At 38.4% G+C, this 19729-nt stretch overlaps 1 protein-coding gene across 2 annotated transcripts in view; it reads right to left on the reverse strand.

Moving 5' to 3' along the window:
• The window catches only part of LOC131066246 (probable amino-acid acetyltransferase NAGS1, chloroplastic), a 183626-nt gene that overhangs the window by 36056 nt on the left and 127841 nt on the right, over positions 1–19729 (reverse strand). For both annotated transcript variants that reach the window (XM_058000959.2, XM_058000960.2), the window contains one exon: positions 12095–12167. In XM_058000959.2, the coding sequence (XP_057856942.2) occupies positions 12095–12167 (73 nt within the window). The remainder of the gene's footprint in view (positions 1–12094; positions 12168–19729) is intronic.

The following is a 19729-nucleotide window of genomic DNA, read 5'->3' on the forward strand; positions in this document are numbered from 1 at the left end:
AAATTCTCAGTTATATTTAATCAATTCTGAATATGATTTACAAAGAATGGCTTCACTACTTGAGGCTTTATGCACACAACAATATACCATACAAGGTGATATAATAATCGAACTGTAGAATTTAGATATGAAATTGATCTGTTGAATGTATGTTGGATCCAATTCTTCTTGTTGTAGGATGAATGCTCTTTAAAGTGCTAGATTCAATGAACATGATTTGCTTATATATTTCCAATTGCTAAAGAATGATAGTTAATACGATCTACTTGTATATGAGTACACTCTGTTGGAGGAATGAATTGGACTGCAGTAGAAGATAACTCGATCTGCTAGGGAATACACAATATGCTAAGTGTAATGTGGATGAATATTGTCGATGCCTTTGAGAGACAAAAGCAACTCATACATATACCCGAGCACAGGTTCCTCCAACCACCATGACTCCTCAAGAAAGTCGGTTTTTCCTTTTAGCAACATACCTTTTCATAAGTGACAATTTATATATTAATCAGCACATCTTATGTTAGAGTTTAATATGTTCCCAATTTGATTATCAAGGATGGCGAGATTAACACATAATCAATAAATAAAGGCAAATCGATATAATTAAATTATCTAAGGCCGATAGGCCACTTAGAGAATTTAGTTAATTATGTCGGCCATGAAGGAGACAACCGACGCTATTACATTAACACTCCCTCTTAGCTAGGGAGGAATCCTTCTTAATACAAATGAACACAACCATCATGGCTACTTCCAAAGGATGAATACACACAAGTGCTAAGTCATGGAGTCTCTCACATGACATACACCATACCTACTTGCAAAGGGTGGAACAAGGGTTGGAACCTCAAACTTCTCTCACAAAGAAGAATGCACAACAAGGGCTAAAACCTCAAACTTCTCTCACAGAGAAGAATGCATCACAAGGGCTGAAACCTCAAATTTCTCTCATAGAGAAGAATGCATAACAATACATATCAAGTAATTACTAATGTTGAGAATCCCTTTCAGCAAGGGCTTCATTCTCCACAACTCCAAGCTTGTCTCAAAAATGCACAAACTTCACTTTCGCAAGAGGCTTGGTGAGAATGTCAGCCGTATGTTCCACAGTACAAATGTATCTCAAATGAACAGCATTCCTCTGTACCATATCTGTGATATAGTGGTACTGAATCTTAACATGCTTTGTTTTGTCATGGAACATTGGATTGACAGAAAGCTTCACACAACTTTGATTATCACAATGAATGGTAGTAGGCTCCAATGATTGTCCAAACAATCCTGCAAGGAGCTTACGATGCCACTGCTACGCGAGTTGCCACACATGCTGCAATGTATTCTGCCTCTGCAGTGCTTAGGGCTACAGAAGATTGCTTCCTGCTACACTAGGAAATCATAGCAGATCCCAAGCTGAAGCAACAACCAGAGGTGCTCTTCTGATCAGTAATACTCCCTGCCCAATCAGAATCAAAATATCCTTCAAGAATCAGGTCCACGCTGGAAGAGTATTTCAAGCCATATCCAACTGTGCCACGCAAGTATCTAGAGATATGCTTGGGTGCAACTAGATGTATCTATCTAGGTTCACTCATGAACTGGCTAAGTGCACTCACTACATAGCAAATATCTGGTCTAGTGTTAACTAGATACATCAAAGACCCAATCAACTACCTGTACATAGTAGGGTCCACAAGATCTGAACTAGCTGCAACTTCCCTCAATTTCTTCAAGTTAGTTTCCATTGGTGTGGACATAGATTTACAATTTGTCATTTCAAATCTCTTCAAGATATCGATAGTGTATTTTCCTTGACTTGGGATAATCTTATTGGGCCTCTGCCAAAATTCCAGTCCTAGAAAGAAGTGCATGAGTCCTAAGTCCTTCATCTCGAATTCGGAAGTTAACTCCTCCTTGCATCTATCAATGACATGCTCTTCTCCAGTAACAAATAGGTCATCAACATAAAGTACCAAGATCAACATATCACCATTGAATACCTTGAAGTAAAGGTTTGGATCAGCATCATTCTTGCAGAAACCCAAACTCACTAAGTATCTGTCAATTCTTTCATACCAAGCTCGAGGAGCCTGTTTAAGACCATATAGGGCTTTCTTCAATTTACACACATGAGACTCTTTCCCATGAATCACGAACCCCTCAAGTTGCTCGATGTAGACCTCTTCTTCAATCACACCATTGAGAAAAGCAGTATTCACATCCATCTGATGCAACTTCCATCCCTTAATTGTTGCAATGGCAATGATAGTTCTAATGGAAGTATAGCGACCAACAGGAGCAAATGTTTCTTCATAGTCTATTCCCTCTTGTTGAGAGAAGCCACGAGCCACAAATCTAGCCTTCTACTTTTCAATGCTACCATCAGCTGCATGCTTAATCTTGTACAACCACTTGGAAGATACAACAGACTTCCCTTTCGGTCTAGGCATAATATCCCACACATCATTCTTGAGAATGGATTTATACTCCTCATCCATTGCATCTTTCCAAACTTGTTGTTTTGAGGCTTCCTCTACACTAGAAGGTTCAAACTCAATAAGATTACACATTAATGCAACATAACTAGAAAATCTTTGTGGTCTTTTACTTTCTCTGAATGTGCCTTTAGGAGCGGCAAATTGTTCTGCTTCCCGCATAGTGTTTCTTGCCCAAAGAGGTCTCTTTCGAGACACAACAATATCTCTAGGCCCATCAATGGGATCCAAAGGTTCAATTGGATCATAACTCATATCAGGTTTTGTAGTCTCCCTCTGAATCTCAGGAGCATGATCAACATCCATGTCTTGAGGAGTCTCATCATCTATCTCCATGCATGAGCCCTTTCATTTCCTGAATGCAACATCTTCCTCAAATGTGACATCCCTACTTAACTTCTATTTGCTTCTGACCAGGAATGTAAATACGGTAGGCTTTGGTAGGCTTTGGAGGTTTCATTGTAGACCACAAATATTCCTCTCTTGCTAGAAGGTTCCAACTTGGTTCTATTGTCCTTGGGAATATGAACATACACAGGACAACCAAATACTCTCAGGTGACTGATATCAGACTTGATCCCTAAAAAGGCTTCTTCAGGAGCCATATTTTGTAATATCCGATGAGGACATCTGTTCTGAACATACATTGTTGTTCTAGAGGCTTTTGCCCATAGAAAAGTCTGAAGGTCTTGATCATGAATCATAGCTTTTGCAGTTTCAACAATAGATCTGTTCTTCCTTTCAACAGCCTCATTTTGTTGAGGGTTGTAAGGAACACAAAACTCCCTCTCGATTCCTGCCTCAATACAGAAATCATGAAAGCTACCCGAGGTGTACTCACCTCCATTATCAGACCTTAAAATTTTAATTTGATTTCCAGATAAATTTTCTACAAGAACTTTAAACCTACCTAGGACTTCGTCAGACTCATTAGACCGTAAGAAATAAATCCAAGTCTTCCTAGAGTAGTCATCTATAAAAGTTACATAATACAAACATCCACTTAGGGATGGAATTGACATAGGACCACTTAAATCTAAATGTACAAGATCTAGAATTTCTTTAGACCTACTTTCACTGCTATGAAAAGGACTCTTAATATTTTTACCCATAGCACAACCTTTAAAAGTACTATCATGTACATGATTAAGTTTAGGAATACCTTTTACCATCTTTTCCAGTGATGGAAGAGCCCTAAAGTGGAGATGTCCAAGTCTTTTGTGCCAAAGTTAGCTGGAACTGGAAGAATCATGAGTAAGAGCTTGAGCTGGAAGAGTGGAGAGTTTATACAAACTCTCAAGTCGATTTCCGATCACACGAGCAATCTTGATGCTAGAGTTCTTAGGCCAAGCAAGAACTCTTCCTTCAGAAAATGCAATTTGATATCCCTTATCCTCCAAGGCTGAAATAGACACAAGGTTTCTCTTGATCCCTGGCACGAACAACACATCAGTTAGGTGTAGAGAAACTCCAGATTCAAGGTTTAGAGATGTGGCACCAAATCCTCTTATAGAATAGTGTGCATCATCCCCAATAATAACTTGAAGATGTAACTCTTTCTCCACTAAATCAGAAAGGTGCTCCCGATAACCAGTGATATGTCGAGAAGCTCCGCTATCAATTAACCAGGTATCACTGTCCACAAGAACATTGCTTGATAATGCCGATATGAAAAGAAAACCATTGGAGTTATCTTCAACCTCCTTCTGAGATGAGACTTCATTGATGTTTGCTCCTTGATGATTAGGTCTTGTCAAACAATCCTTTGCAAAGTGACCAAACTTGTCACACCTAAAACACTGGATGCGAGAGAGATCTTTCTTCCTCTTCCTGGAATCAGGTGCAGAATCTGATTTCAAGTCTCTATTCCTTTTGAAGTTGCCCTTTTTCCAATTCTTACGTTTCTTGTTAGATTGAGTGGCAAGAACATGTGTATCTTCATTTTGAGAACTCTTGATAATTCCTCTAGCGGTCAATCTTGATTCTTCTTGAATACAATCTTCACGGAGTCGATCAAACTTAGGTAATTTGGATCTTCCACTTATGCTTTGGATAAATGGCTCCCATGAATAAGGCAAACCATTCAAAGCTAGCATGACAAGGTCTTTATCAATCACTTGATCCCCAATTGCGCTTAGTTGATCTCTTAATTCTCAAATTTTCATGAAGTAGGTGATGACTGAATCTCCCTTTGCCATCTTCACTTGGTGGAGTTGTTGCCTCAAGGCAAGAGCCCTACTTACGTTGTTAATCTCATATAAATCTTCCAAGGTTTTGAACATATCTCTCGCAATTGTCATCTTGGAGATGAGAGGCACCAAGTGATCCCTCACAGAGTCGATTAATATCTTCTTTGCTTTGATGGCATTTTTCTTGAATTGAAGCTTCCCCTCGTGATCTTCAGGTTCGGATAAATCCTTTCCCTCCACGAATTGAAGAAGATCATTTTCTTCAAGTGCAATGAGCAATCTAAACTTCCATGAGGTGAAGTTAAATGCGCCTTCAAGCCTATCTTTGACTTTAAAACCGTTCACCATTTTTGAGACTTTGAGATACTACTCGACAAAGAGAGAGAGGAGAGAATACTTAGAAGTTGTAGAGAATCTGATCACAATCTTCTTTCACCGTGGCTCTGATACCATGTTAAATTTAAGTGATCAGATTATAGCAGAAACAAAATTCACCACAATGAATAGTATGAACACCAAGATACCCTGGGAAAACCTTCCTTATGAAACTGACTAGTTGATAAACAAATAACAATTGTTAATTAATTAATTATTTGTAATAGTAAATGAAACAACATTGGTATTCATAACCCCACACTAGTTCATTAACATCAGTTAAAACTACCAATGTTAAGGAAGGTGTGATCTAAAGAACACCGCACCTAACTTAATAAAAACCAAAAGGCACTACGTATTAATGAAGGGTGGCCATAGCGAGAGGCATGTCCTCCCCACGTGACCCACTAGTCACCAACACAGGTATAAAGCAATCATTTGAGGGGGATACAGGGAAGGTTAGGAGGTAAGAAGTAGAAGAAAAAAGGAAGGAAATAAACGCTACACACTGGCAAAATCATTGAAGGCATTCAGTCTACAACCAGAAGGTATAAATCTGCTGTTAGAAAGATAAACAGGGAGGCAGCAGGTATGGATAATACTCTGTTAAATATTATTAAGTCTGTAACATAAATTCCCATACAGTGTATGCTACACTAGCTTTAATCTGTTAGAGTAATGTGAACTCAGTATTATAGTGTCTTAGTCAATTTCTTTGATAGTATTAAATAACTAGTTAAGGTTATGAGATTATAAATTGAATTCAGCCATGTCCTACTAGAAATAATAAATATAAAGCATTAACATCTCTGTAATACTAAAATCAAGTCATTTATAGCATCTTAGTACCATTATTAATCATAGTCTTTATGGCAATAATAGATAGAGTAATTATCTTTAGTTTAAATATAGTCAACTATTGAACCTCTTCATGGATGGAAGGAGGAGAGGTAGGTAAGATGGTGGAACGTTGTGATGTCCCCATCTAGACATGATAGAATTTAATGATAAATAATAATACAACTAAAAATATAGAATATATATATAACCAAATAAAAAGAATAGAATAAATTCTTAATAATAATAATAAACAAGATTTAATATATAATTTATATTTACTAAATATTAATATTACTTTCATATTTATCAAATAATAACAGAGAAAAAGGTATGAACAAGCATCATCTTGATAAGCAAATTGATCTGCAATAAATTGCGCTGTTAACCCATGAAGTGAACAGTCCGCGATCACATTGATATTATCGCATGACCACCACCATAATTAACATTTATTATTGAGAAGAGATTACAATGATCGATTATCCAAAGATGATTATATCATTCAAAGGAAAATAGCATCAAACATAAGTAAATACATTATCACTGCCCAAGGGAAGTCAAAATCAATTAATTAGCAAATAAAGTAAATAAATGATAATCAGCAATTATCATAAGGCAGTGATTACCATACATATGCGATTTAAGAGAAATAAGAAATTAATTATGGAAAGGTGAGATCTGAATAATAAGCGGATTAGTTTGAATGATGAAGAGAGGCAGTTAAAAGATGTAACTATTCAATTTTGCAAGATGTAACTGTCCACCTCATGTGGTTTTTTGGATCCTCCCACAAACCCTTTCAAGATCCATGAACTGCATTACACTAGTGCTTTTATTCAATACAATATTTTGCATAGGGAAGTTATAGAGGAATCAACATACATATCACAAATGGGAATGGAACATTGGTTATATCCCCCCCCCACAATTTGAAATTCCACTTATTCACACAACCGGGAACAATGAAAATCATATCATGCTACATACTAGAAAATAAAACGCCACCAAAGCTGATAAGCAGCCCCATCATTGGTGACTGACTAGAGGGCGTTGATTGTCCTCCTTCCTTCGTTGCCTCCTGCCTCCAAAGTTGAATTTATCTAAAGCACATATTCTTCATCACCGGGGCATGATAACTCTTCATCATTGGCATGGTTTTCCAAATCAGTTTCTTCAGCTACGGAAGCGTGATGATCTAATTTATCATCTAGTAGATCTTGTGCACTCTTCTTAGAATTCAGAACTACATGTCCTATTTCATTACAATAGAAGCATTTTATTTTCCTTTTGAAGGAATATGTTTGGATTTGTATTTGCCTTTTCTTGTTTTCTTATGTACAAATAAGACCTCTTCAGACTCCGAGTCTTCATTATGATCAAGTAGAATAGATATTACTCCTTCAAGACTAATGGTTACCTTTCTTAAAGTGAACACCATTCTAAACATATGTTTAGGCAAACTATTCAGAAGTATTGCTTTGGCATCATCATCTTTTGCCTTCTCATTAATCCCAACTAGCTGATTTAGGAGAGAGTACCTTTCTCCATCTTTAATCCATACAAACTCTGCTTCAATGTTGTCTTTGCACTTTCTGCTTCAGATCCAAAGAGCTTGTTTAATGACTCCCAAATCTCTTTTGTCGATTTTGCAAAATCCACATGGTGTAAGTATGCTTTTGACAAGCCGAGACCAATGGTTCCCAAAGCTTTTTGATCTTTGATATTCCACTTGACGAGTTCATTTACATCAGTTGGTGTGACTAGTTCAGCTTGACAACATCCCAAAGATCTTTTTCTATAAAGTGTAGCTGCATTTGTATCTGCCATGTATGAAAGTCTCTACCATCGAATTTCTCAACGAAACTTAATTTATCCATGACTACTCAATTAAAGGTGTCGGACTCAACTGATAATGCACCTTGACTATAACACTTTGATACAAGGACAATTGATTTTATTTAAAAAACTTATTAGACAATAAGCCTAAGACATTACTAATGACTTGTTTTAACAATAAACAATATTTTATTTAACTTGATTGAAAATATTAAAGTGCCATAAAAATTTAAAAAAACACTTATCCTTTAGCAGACTGTCAACTTTAAATGCTCAAAGGATGAGTGCTTGCTATGCACTTGTCACCAAATCCATAGGCTCTGTTATCATTAATGATGGCGCAGCATGCACACAGACTTTGAAATCACAATTCTCGACATTAATGTTTAATGCATCAATCAAAGAAGATACACTAGTTCCCAACTCAGCAAAGAGTACATGAAGCTCAAGACACCAATCTATCAGTCAGTGAGCATTCTCGGCCAGCCAAGCCATTAATGAATTCAAAAAGTGTCGATCTGCTGAAATGGTTGAGCAGCCACAATTCGAGAAGAGCCACGATCCAAGGGTCATGAAAGACAGATCCAAATGCTCAAAAAAAATTGCGATGCCAACTAAGGAAGCTACTTGCATTAATCACAGAAAATTGCTTGAGAATGGACGCAGGGCATCTCTCACCTCCGTAGAAGTCAAAGCACCACTGTCAATCACCACAGTAGATAGTAGAACTGGCCAATGACTTGAAAAAATATGGCCCAATCTGATAAAGAAAAAAAACATCCACCAAAACCGCTGAGTGAAGGCTGTGTCTATGGTCTGGAGCCGATTAGAAAATCTGATAAAAACAGTGCGACCCCTTCATGAACATAGGCTTGACTTTGGCCCCATTCAACTCAGCTATGCTGCCAAAGAAAAAAAAAAGGGCTCTGATACCAAATTAAACTTTCAGAGCAGCACACAAAATATTACAATTTGTATATCTGTCAAAGCATTTGAGACACTACATATATAGGACATGCCTTTCCTGAATTTTCTCAATACAGTTCTCCCTACACAAGTTGTTAAAACAACTTATAACAAACACAACAATATGAGCACTAAATATAGATTCCCAATATTCTTCACACTTCTCTCAATGAATTTCAAGTGTCTTTTATACCTTATGTCTCTATTTAGAAAGGCATCCTTTTGAATGGACATAACCTTTCAGTACTGCCACCTTTCCCCTAATCGCACCATTTGCATTTTATAAACTTTTTATTTCTTCATCATTAATAGCACCCTTTGATCTTCATACTAATTGGTGTTATTGTCAATCGCTTCCTGCCTTATTTAATTCATTGCATAATGTATGATTGTATACTCCAATGTATCGCACCTTTTCTCATTGCTAACTTTTTGCTTATTAACTAAACATTAATATGAATCATTGCTTTAGTGTTTAGTCATTGACTTTGCACTATCTTCAGAAGTAAATCATATCTTTTGCATTGATTATTCACTGCTATAACATGATTGTAATCGCTACATATAATACTTAATAATGAGTTACTGTTTTCTTCTTGTACAGTCGTTACTTTATGATAATCCTTGTCCGCTATATGAGTTGTTGTCTTAATGAGGTTGACTCCTTAACATTTCAATATTAGTAGTTCTTCAAGTATGGTCAACTAGTATAGTCTGAAGTTGTTCTTTAATAACTAGACGTTGTTCTATTCTTCAAATCGTTGCATTAAGGACTAAGTCATTGTTCTACTAATCACTGGCCGTCTTGGTAAAGTCCCTACCATACTTGGAATACCCATTATGAATTATTGTACTTAACATATTTATTCATATTCTTTAATTGCTTCTTCTCTGCACTTTTATCATCCTTTCTTATCCTTGCTTTTTAAGTCTTCCATTTGCTATCTATAAACATAGAACTGTTTGTTATCTTTCCTTATACGATTGCCTATATTCTTCATTGTCCTTTGTTGCATGGGCTTAGAATATTATTATCATTTATAAAGATAATACAAGAAGCTTTCTCAAAACTGTTTGCTGCATATCAAAAATACGTAATGAAGACTAGTAAACATCTTTATTTACTTATTCTTGCTAAGTCCAAATGCCCACCATGCCTGGACCACACAATGTTTGGTTTCAAAAATGGGGATATTACAAGTTATGTGCCAACCACCTTAGTAGTCTTCGGAGCAGATGGTCAACCTCACCATTCACTGTCAAGTTATCTTGGACGGCACTCTCACGGACCTCTCACTAGAGAGCCTTTCTTCAAACATATGAGTTGACAACGAATTTCTCCCACAAGGACGCCAAGTCTTGCATCAATTCGTCTTCTATCAGGTACTCATCCTATTCAGTTTTGGTTGCTTCGGGTTCTTCTATCAGTCGGCCATTACATTGCCCTACTGCCTATCTATGAAATATATTTTCTAGATTCGTCTCGGCAACAACGCTGAATGTTTACTCGAGTACGATTATACTATTTAGTATTTACATACAGAGTAAACGTAGTGTAACTTACATACAGAACATAGGAATACCAATTATAACTTCATAAAGATAAAGCTTTAATTCTAACATGCAATGTGTACATGACAATAATAGGTTTTCCGACACAAAATGAGTACATAAATAGTAGCCCGCAGTTGGTTAAGATTACCAACCACCAAGAACTATCAAGTAACAACTACTTGTTGGGAACAATAAACACAATTACACCACGGGCTACTATTTAATTCTAACATGCAATGTGTACATGACAATAATAGGTTTTCCGACACAAAATGAGTACATAAATAGTAGCCCGCGGTTGGTTAAGATTACCAACCACCAAGAACTATCAAGTAACAACTACTTGTTGGGAACAATAAACACAATTACATGACAGATTTATTCACCAAATAGCCGACTAACTTCTACACATTTTATACCTTCATCTAACTAATATTTATTTTATAAACAAATTTTGGCACAATCTACTGAGTCTAGTCAGCTACAAGCAGACGAAAAATGAATAGGAGGGTCTGAGAGAGAATCAGGGGGACAGTATATATCTGCTTATATAAAGATGATATGACAGTGATACAAGGAAGGATGGCTGGTGACACATCTGTCACAAAGTACCATAGGTCAGCCCAGGCCTATCCTAGCATATGCATGAACATATGCTTCACGAGATGAATGCACCTACAAGTGTAGCTGTCAGTAAAGCAAAAATAAGGTGTACATAGAATCTAGCTCTTATGAGTAGGTAATAGTAGTAACAGATATGCAAATATGTTCTCCCCCAAAGCCAAGTACATGCATCCATGTATCTTCAATTGTTTATACTTCTCACTCTGAGATGTGGTTTTCATAATTTTGATACACAGCTTTAATAAAACCCTTACAAAATGAAGTGTCACTTCTCACAAGGCTAAAGGGTGTTGCACTCACTGTTTTGTTTAATGGTTGTATATTTCGTACCTAAGAACATGCTACTCTTTAAAATAAAATGGAATAAAATAGAACTACCCTCTATCTGATAAAATTCCATTCTATCATAAGTCATCATCTTCCCCACTATTCACTCTAGCCTCTAATCGAGTTACCTGTCATGCCTCAACATGATGCCAATTGCTCCCAGTATGCAATAAAAATTTTCTTGTCACAAAGAAATTCAAAGCCATTAAATACTCATGTAAAGTCCAAGTTACCCATACTCAGTTGATAACTATTAGCAAATTAGCCATTAAATACTCAGTAAAGTCCAAGTTACCCATACTCAGTTGATAGCTGTTAGCAAATTAGCATCTGCTTGTCCTTCTGAATATGAATCAAGTAGAATACAAGAACTTTTGCACAAAACTAACTTGGAAAATTCTTGCAAAATATCATAAATTCAACTAATCTGTTGCAAGTTTTTACTAATAATATTCGTAGAGGACTAACTACAAAGAGTGAATTGATAGGTAATGATGTTATGAATATTACATACCAAAGGTCGTGCCCATTCTAATAATCACCCTTTTAGATGTACATATTTACAATGTATGTTATTCTCAATTTCACAAGTATTAATCATTTAGTTCTGCAAATCCTACCTGAGTCATGTTTTTGCATGTGAAATCAAGCAATTATATTTTGACTCAACATCAATATGACTGTAAATAACCAAAAAACAAAATGATCTATATAAATATTACATAGAATCATGAACATCATAAGGCCAAAATTGATCCAGATAAAAATACGGACTTCTTCTATCTACACTTAATGAAGCGTACAAAAATCAGCATATCATGCCTGACAAAATTACTACAGTAACAAATCCTGACAATACAGCAGAATAGATTTTCAAAGATATCATACCAATCTGTTGCACGAGTAGTCAGCAGAAACAATCTCTCCAGTCCCATTGATATTGCCTTCTTTTCAATGTAATCTGCTAAGATATAAAAAGTATTATAAGGAAGCTAAAGTATTTCAAAATTGATTCACATTTTAAAATTCTATTGTTCCTTAACATTAGCAGCCAACATATCTATTTCAAAGAGTGGAATATAATTTGTCAAAATGATAACAAAAGACATTATACCATGTGAAAGAGCCTATCCTAAAACACTGAGGTGAAGAATGTGCAGCCTTTATTTACAGCCCTAAGGCCTAAGAAAGGCTTTGACAAAAACATACTAGTTATATATAAATTTCTTACTCAAAACATATAGATGCATTCTACATTGCTCTAGAAATGAAATGATTTTATTAAAAACGATGTATAGTTATCTGTCAAATATGATTTCTTGCTCTAATAACAAGTTACTAAGTATTGAACAAATACAATTATTGGAAAAACAGTTAAGATAATTAAGATGAGTGCTAACAAGGATATGCAGACTATTGTTAAATTGGTTGGCATGCATCCTGTATGGCCTTGGTTAGCCTTCTACTACAGAAAGAAGAAAACAACTGTGTTGAGACCACTGGAGGACAACCCAAGATTCAAGTCATTGAAAAAATTATAAACCACACTATAATTCATGGGTTTGGCCTCACCATAATATCCATTTGAATTCATGATCTAATTATAATATCACCATTGCAATATCTATGTAATTTTGAACTCCTAAATATGTAGGCAATTTTCCATATTAAAAAATCTATTTTATCTCTTCTTTCCAACCTAGCATTGATCCCAAGGCTGCATTACTGACTGGAACAATCTATCCCATGCCAATCATAAATTTTCTCCTAAAATACACAATAAATACCAGCATATGATTTCATTGAAAACTGTAGTAAGCTACCCCCTACTTGCAACTGAATTTTTTGCACTTCTTTCACCCACTCAGCAATGATGGTATTTTGTCAAACAATTGGCACTCTTACCGATTGCATTCTTAAAACCGGTATTTTAACAATCTGTTTGCTCAATGTCTAAAGATTGTTTTTATGTGTTGCAGAATTTTCATATTTGAGTTCAATGATCAACAGTTAAAACATACACTTGAATGAAGTTTTATGATCAGATTAGATAGAATATAATTCACACAAAATGCAGAGTATGTACCCTGGGAAAACCTTCCTCTTGAAGGTGAAAAACCCAGCAACAAAGTATCTTCTTATATTTATTAAAACACAAGTTATCTTTACAAAAGGTTTGCTTCATGTTGGCGGCATTATTGTATACGGAAATACGACTAGTTAATTAAGTTGTAATTGTGTTGGTTAGTTGCCAACCGAGGGGTGGTAGTTGCGGTGCGACGGTTGGCCCCTCAGTATCTTTATATACTTCAGAATGTAACTTGCAACACACGGAATTATGAATGGAATAACATCTCTTATACTTGTCTGATATCTATGGCATTATTATTCTTCATTACATGTTTTCTCTGTATGCTTTAAGTTATTCACCCGAGAGGGTAAACATTTGGCGTCATTGCCTAGACGTACTCGGGAACGGAAGACACGGATGGCGCACGGACACGATGGGCCTACCCGTTGGTGAAATAAACCCAAAGACCGACGACGTGCGAACAGAACTTTACACAGGAGAAGACACGGCAACGAGAGAACTTTCAATTTTGCTCCAGGTAGCCATCCAGACCTACATCCGACGAGAGGCGGCGGAGGCGGAAATCCCACCAAGTGTCGTGTGCACAGCGCTAGAGGTTAGCCCGGCAGTAAACCAGTTGATGAACCACCTTCCCCGGTTGCTTGCGCAGGCATCGTTGGCACAACAGGCTCGTCTCGAGGAGATTGCCCAGGAAGAGCGACACCAACAAATCCTTCAACACTACGAAGAAAGCAGTCGACGGGAAGCAAAACGGGATAGCGCCAGGCCAGGAGGGAATTGAACCTTGAACTTTTTATATTCAAATAAAAGTGTCATTGACACGAGTTGTATTTGACGAAAGGAATTAATAAAGACGTGTTTTGATTTATGTGTTGTGAGTTATGGAAATGTGTGGCAATTAATGCCCAACCTATTGAATAAAGATAAAAATAAAAAAGCAGAAACGAACGAGTGGGAGGCCGCGCAGAGGGCCTTGATTCTGGACCAGCGAGTAGAATGGAGATGGAGGCTGAGGCAACTTGCCGAAGGACGACCTACCGAAGGGTGGCTTGAAGGGAACCACGGAGGTGTCACGGAGGTGTCACGGAGGGTGCAAAAGCCAAGGGAAATTCCTACGCGTCGCCAGAACACCGTAGGGCGCGGAGCCACGAAGAGTTTCTGGAAGAAACAAGGTTACGGTGAAATCTAGTCGAGGAGACTCGGGATCAGTTTAGAAACTTATCCCTTACACCACGGAGTGAAGATCACCAACGGGAACCAGGAGTGGGCACGGGTGAGAGCGAAGGGGAGGGCAACAGTACGGGTGTAGGTGCCACACACAACAGGCAAAACACCGTACCTCCAGTCGCCCACGCAGGACACACCACCAGCGCCACCGAAGGAAGCAGCACAGGGCCACAGACACAGGCACAGCCACCCCTAGGAAGACGACTCGAGATGGCGAGTAAACAAAAATTGCCAAAGTTCACCGGGGACGGCAAGGAAGACCCCTTACGGCACTACCGTACATGTGAAACCATTTGGTCCACCAACGGAGTGACAAACCAAGATGACTGGGTACAACAGTTCCCAGCCACGTTACGTGGAGTTGCCATAGATTGGTACTCCGATGTGGACAAGCAAAAAGTGGCCACGTGGGCCAATCTACAGAAGGAATTCACGAAGGAGTTTCGGTTGCTCCGTGATGACAATGAAATTGTAATGGAGATATACAGTACCAAACAAGGTATCAAGGAGACAGTACAGGCATACAGCAGGAGGCTGAAGGAATTGTTGGGTAAAATCGAAAGCCAACCAGCAGAGGGATTGAAGAAATGATGGTTCGTTGAAGGATTGAAATCCTCCCTACGAAAAAAGATGAAAATTGTACCCCCGACGTCATATGAGGACGCCTATAATAGGGCGATGGACCTAGAGAGCGAATACAAAACATCAAAGAAGAAGAAAAGTAATAAATACTCATCTCACGATGATGAAGACTCTGACGGGGAAAGCAGCAGCGGTGGCGAAGCGAGTAAAAAGGTGCACGCTCTCCAAAAGGACATGGAACGAATGCTGAAAGAATTCAAAGCCATGAAGAGGAGTACAAGTAAGACTGAAGAAAATGACGTGTGGTGTACCGACTGTAGGAGTGACGGACACACCAAGGGGTCCTGCCCCAAGAAGGCTTTCTGCGACATTTGTCATATTGCGGGACATTTGACAAAGGAATGTTCCTACAATATGAAAACCAGGAGCCAACAAGTTCTCTTCACGCAAGAGCAGCCGGTCGTCGGAACTTCGCAAACCGCCAACAATAGTGCATCATCCGGCGGATACCGAAACAACCGGCGAGGGGGGAAGACCAATATTAATAATAAGAGCCGGATCCAATATGATGCAAAGAGACGGCCAATGATTCAATGCCGAGCTTGCAATCAATGGGGCCACTTTGCTAGGGAATGCACCTCAAAAGAAACTCCACAAAAACTATGCAAATGGTGTGGGCCTGGAGACCACGATGATGGAACTTGCCCAAAGTCTAGAGTGAACCTGCTCAACATTGACAGGACGGAGGAACAGGTATTGGCAATCACGCGGTCACAGGCAAAGAAGGCCACATACCCTGACCCCCGCATGGAGAAGCAGCGAGCACTGGAGGCGACGGCTGAAGTAGCGAAGGAAATGTTGGCACAAGGGAACACCCAGGAAGCGGCAAGTACTTTCCGCTCAGAGGCCGAGGAAAATATCCTGAAGCAAATGCTGCAGATTGAAGTACCTGTGAAGATGAAGGACCTCCTGGAAACGATGCCGCAATTACGTACGGCACTCCTACGTACGGTGCAAGTAACTCCGCACAGTCAGGCGACCCGGAATACGGATGTTTCCGGCGGAACACCTACAGACCCATTGGTCCTGACACTATACAGTGGTCAGCACCCGGCGGTGGTAAAAATGGGATTACCCATTTTGACTGACACTATTGTCGACGGCGGGTCCGGAGTGAATGTGTTTCCGAAAGAAACCTGTAAGCAGCTTGGCAAGAAACCATTTGTCCTCGACTTCGTGGTGATTCCGCTCGCCAAGAAAGGATACGATGCCATTCTGGGCAGAGGGTGGTTGGTGGCAGCCAGAGTGAATCACAACAGGAAGCGTAACACGTTGTCAATGGAGAAAGCCGAGCGAAAATTTATTATCGACATGAAAACACAACTTGTGAGTGAAGAACTTGCGTCAGAATCGGAATCAGACGGCGACGGCGGAGTTGACGAGGAAAGTACGGAAGGGAACCGAACGAGGAAGGCGTCCTGGGAATCCAAGGTTGTTCCGAGGACGAGACCGATTCCCTTAATGGCCTCTTCCACTGGCAAATGGAGGACTACGAGCTGCTGTATGGGTGCAACATCTTGCAGGTTGAGGATGAGTCGGACGAGAATGAATTTCTGCCAGCGTACGAGGAATACACCGAAGGGGATGCCCCTATCAACGAAGTACCAGCGCACAGGTTTGACATGACGAAACCAATCCGATACGAAGAGTCCATAAAACCTACAAACCTCGGCACGGAAGCAAAGCCAAGGAACATCCTGGTTAGCAACAACTGGAATCCAGTCCTGAAAGTCGCCGCGTTTAAAATATTCATGGAATACAAGGATGTATTCGCTTGGACGTATAAGGACCTCAAAGGAGTGCCGCCAAAACTGTGTGTACACCAAATTTCACTCGTACCTGGGGCCGTACCTGTACGGAAGAGGCCATACAGAATGAATAAAAACTATGCGGCGAGAGTGAATGATGAAATTGAACGTATGCTCGAAGCCAGGATTATTTTTAAAGTGCAGACCAACGAGTGGGTGTCGCCCATAGTGATATCCCTTAAAAAGGAGGCAAACCAAATCCGAATCTGCGTGGATTTCAGATGCCTTAACGCAGTCACCATAAAAGACCCGTTTCCAATACCATTTACGTATGGCATCTTGGAGGAAGTGGCCGGTCATGAAATTTATTCATTTATGGATGGATTTTCTGGGTATAACCAGATATCCATTGCCGAAGAGGACAAATTAAAAACCACCTTCATAGTGGAGGATGGCGTGTACGCGTATAATCGAATGCCGTTCAGATTATGCAACGCGCCAGCGACATTTCAATGGATAATCCTTCACATATTTGAAAAGATGTTAGTAGGGAACTTCAGGGCATTCCTTGACGACTGGTCCATCTACAGTAACCAAGATGCACATCTGGCCGCACTTGGCGAATGCATGGAGAGATGCAGGCGAGCCCGCCTAGCACTCAATCCCAAAAAATGCAGATTTATGGTGCCTCAAGGGACGCTGTTAGGACACAGTGTGTAAGGCTGGACTCAAGACTGACCCAGACAAGATTCGGGTGATAGTGGAAATGGAGGCGCCGACAGATGTCACGGGAGTCAAATCCTTCCTAGGACACACAGGGTATTTGAAAGGAAATAAAAGAGCAAGGAAAGGAAAATTAATCCAAGAAAGTTTATGATGAAGTAATTGTTACCATGAGAAAAGCAATAAACTTGGAGCATCACCCAAATGTGAAGAAGGAGGCACAAGAACTTTTGAAAGGGGAAAAGCAAAGAAAAACCCCTTGTGATATTATGAATGAGGCAATGCCTAAAAATGAAAGAGAGAGAGAGAGAGCAAGAAGCTCTTTACAATATTGTCATTAAGAAAAAATGAGAGAGAGGACATCTCTTAAGTAGAGATGAGGAGAGGAGTTACAAAGTAACTCCCAAATCTATGAATGCCACCATTCATAAAATGTGTGTGCCATGTGTCCACATCCTCTTATGGAGGAAATCTAATATTCTTTAATAAAGGAAAATAAAAGAAATGACTTGTCCTCACACATGTACTAGAGGACAAATTACATGTAGGAATTCCAAAGGAATATCCTAAACTAAATAAATAAAAAAATAAACCTAAGCTAAGTAAAGCTTAAATATTCTAACACCCCCCCTTAAGCTTTACTTGGGGAGCTTACATCAAACCCTTCAATGGGTTGTAATCCAAGATTTTTACAATGAAATTGGAACTTTTCTTTACAAAGTGGCTTGGTCAAAATATCTGCAACTTGGTCTTCCCCCTTGCAATAGAGGAGTGAAACTTGCTTGTCTTCAATTTGTTCTCTAATAAAGTGGTGTTGGAGAGCAATGTGTTTTGTCCTTGCATGGAAAACTGGATTTTTAGCCAAGGCAATGGCACTTTGGTTGTCACAATACAATGGAGTTGGTTCGTGTTGAGGTAGACCCAAATCTTCAAGTAATCTTCTAAGCCACAAGACTTCTTTGGAAGCATTAGTGCATCCTTTGTACTCAGCTTCAGTGGATCCAAGAGAGGTAGATTGTTGCTTTTTACTATTCCAAGAAATTGCTCCTGAACCAACAAAAAAACAATAACCACAAGTAGATTTCCCATCATTGGGATCTCCACCTAGATCGGAATCAGTAAAACCTTTTAAAGTAAAATCAGAATTTGCATCATAAAACAAACCTACATTAATTGTTCCTTTAATATATCTTAAAATTCTTTTAGCAACTTTAAAGTGTGTTTGTTGAGGTTTAGACATGAATCTTGAAACCAAACCAACACTATAAGCAATATCTGGCCTAGTAAGAGTTAAATAATTTAAACTTCCAACTAATTGTCTATACAAAGTAGCATCAACAAGAGGAGTTTGCATATCAAGCATTAACTTAGTGCCTAATTCAATAGGAATTGAAACATGATGAGCATCATTCATTTTAAACTTATCTATGAGATCTTGAGCATATTTACTTTGAGATAAGAAAATTCCTTTAGAGGTTTGCCAAATTTGCATTCCTAAGAAATAATGTAAAAGACCTAAATCAGTCATCTGAAATTTTTGATTAAGTTGAAACTTAATATCAGAAATCAAAGTATTGGAACTTGAAGTAAGAATCAAATCATCTACATACAAGATAATAATTATAATATCATCTTCACTATGTTTAATATACAAGTTAGGATCATTTTTACTTCTAATAAAGCCTTGAGAAAGAAAGAATTCATTAATCTTTGAATACCACTCCCTAGGAGATTGCTTTAATCCATAAATTGATTTCTTTAATTTACAAACTAAGTGTGCATTACCTTCTTTAATAAAACCAGGAGGTTGAGACATATAAATTTCTTCATGTAAATCACCATTAAGAAAAGCACTTTTAACATCCATTTGGTGAATAGGCCAATTCATTCTAGAAGCTAAAGCAAGCACAAGTTTAATTGTAGGCATTTTAGCAACAGGAGCAAAAGTTTCATTATAATCTAAGCCTTCAATTTGAGAAAAACCTCTAGCAACTAATCTAGCTTTAAATTTAGTAACTTGATTATTAGCATTCAATTTAGTTTTATAAAGCCACTTGCAAGAAACAAGATTTTTACCATGAGGCAAGGGAA

Source organism: Cryptomeria japonica, chromosome 5, assembly GCF_030272615.1.
Source record: "Cryptomeria japonica chromosome 5, Sugi_1.0, whole genome shotgun sequence".
Taxonomy (NCBI): domain Eukaryota; kingdom Viridiplantae; phylum Streptophyta; class Pinopsida; order Cupressales; family Cupressaceae; genus Cryptomeria; species Cryptomeria japonica.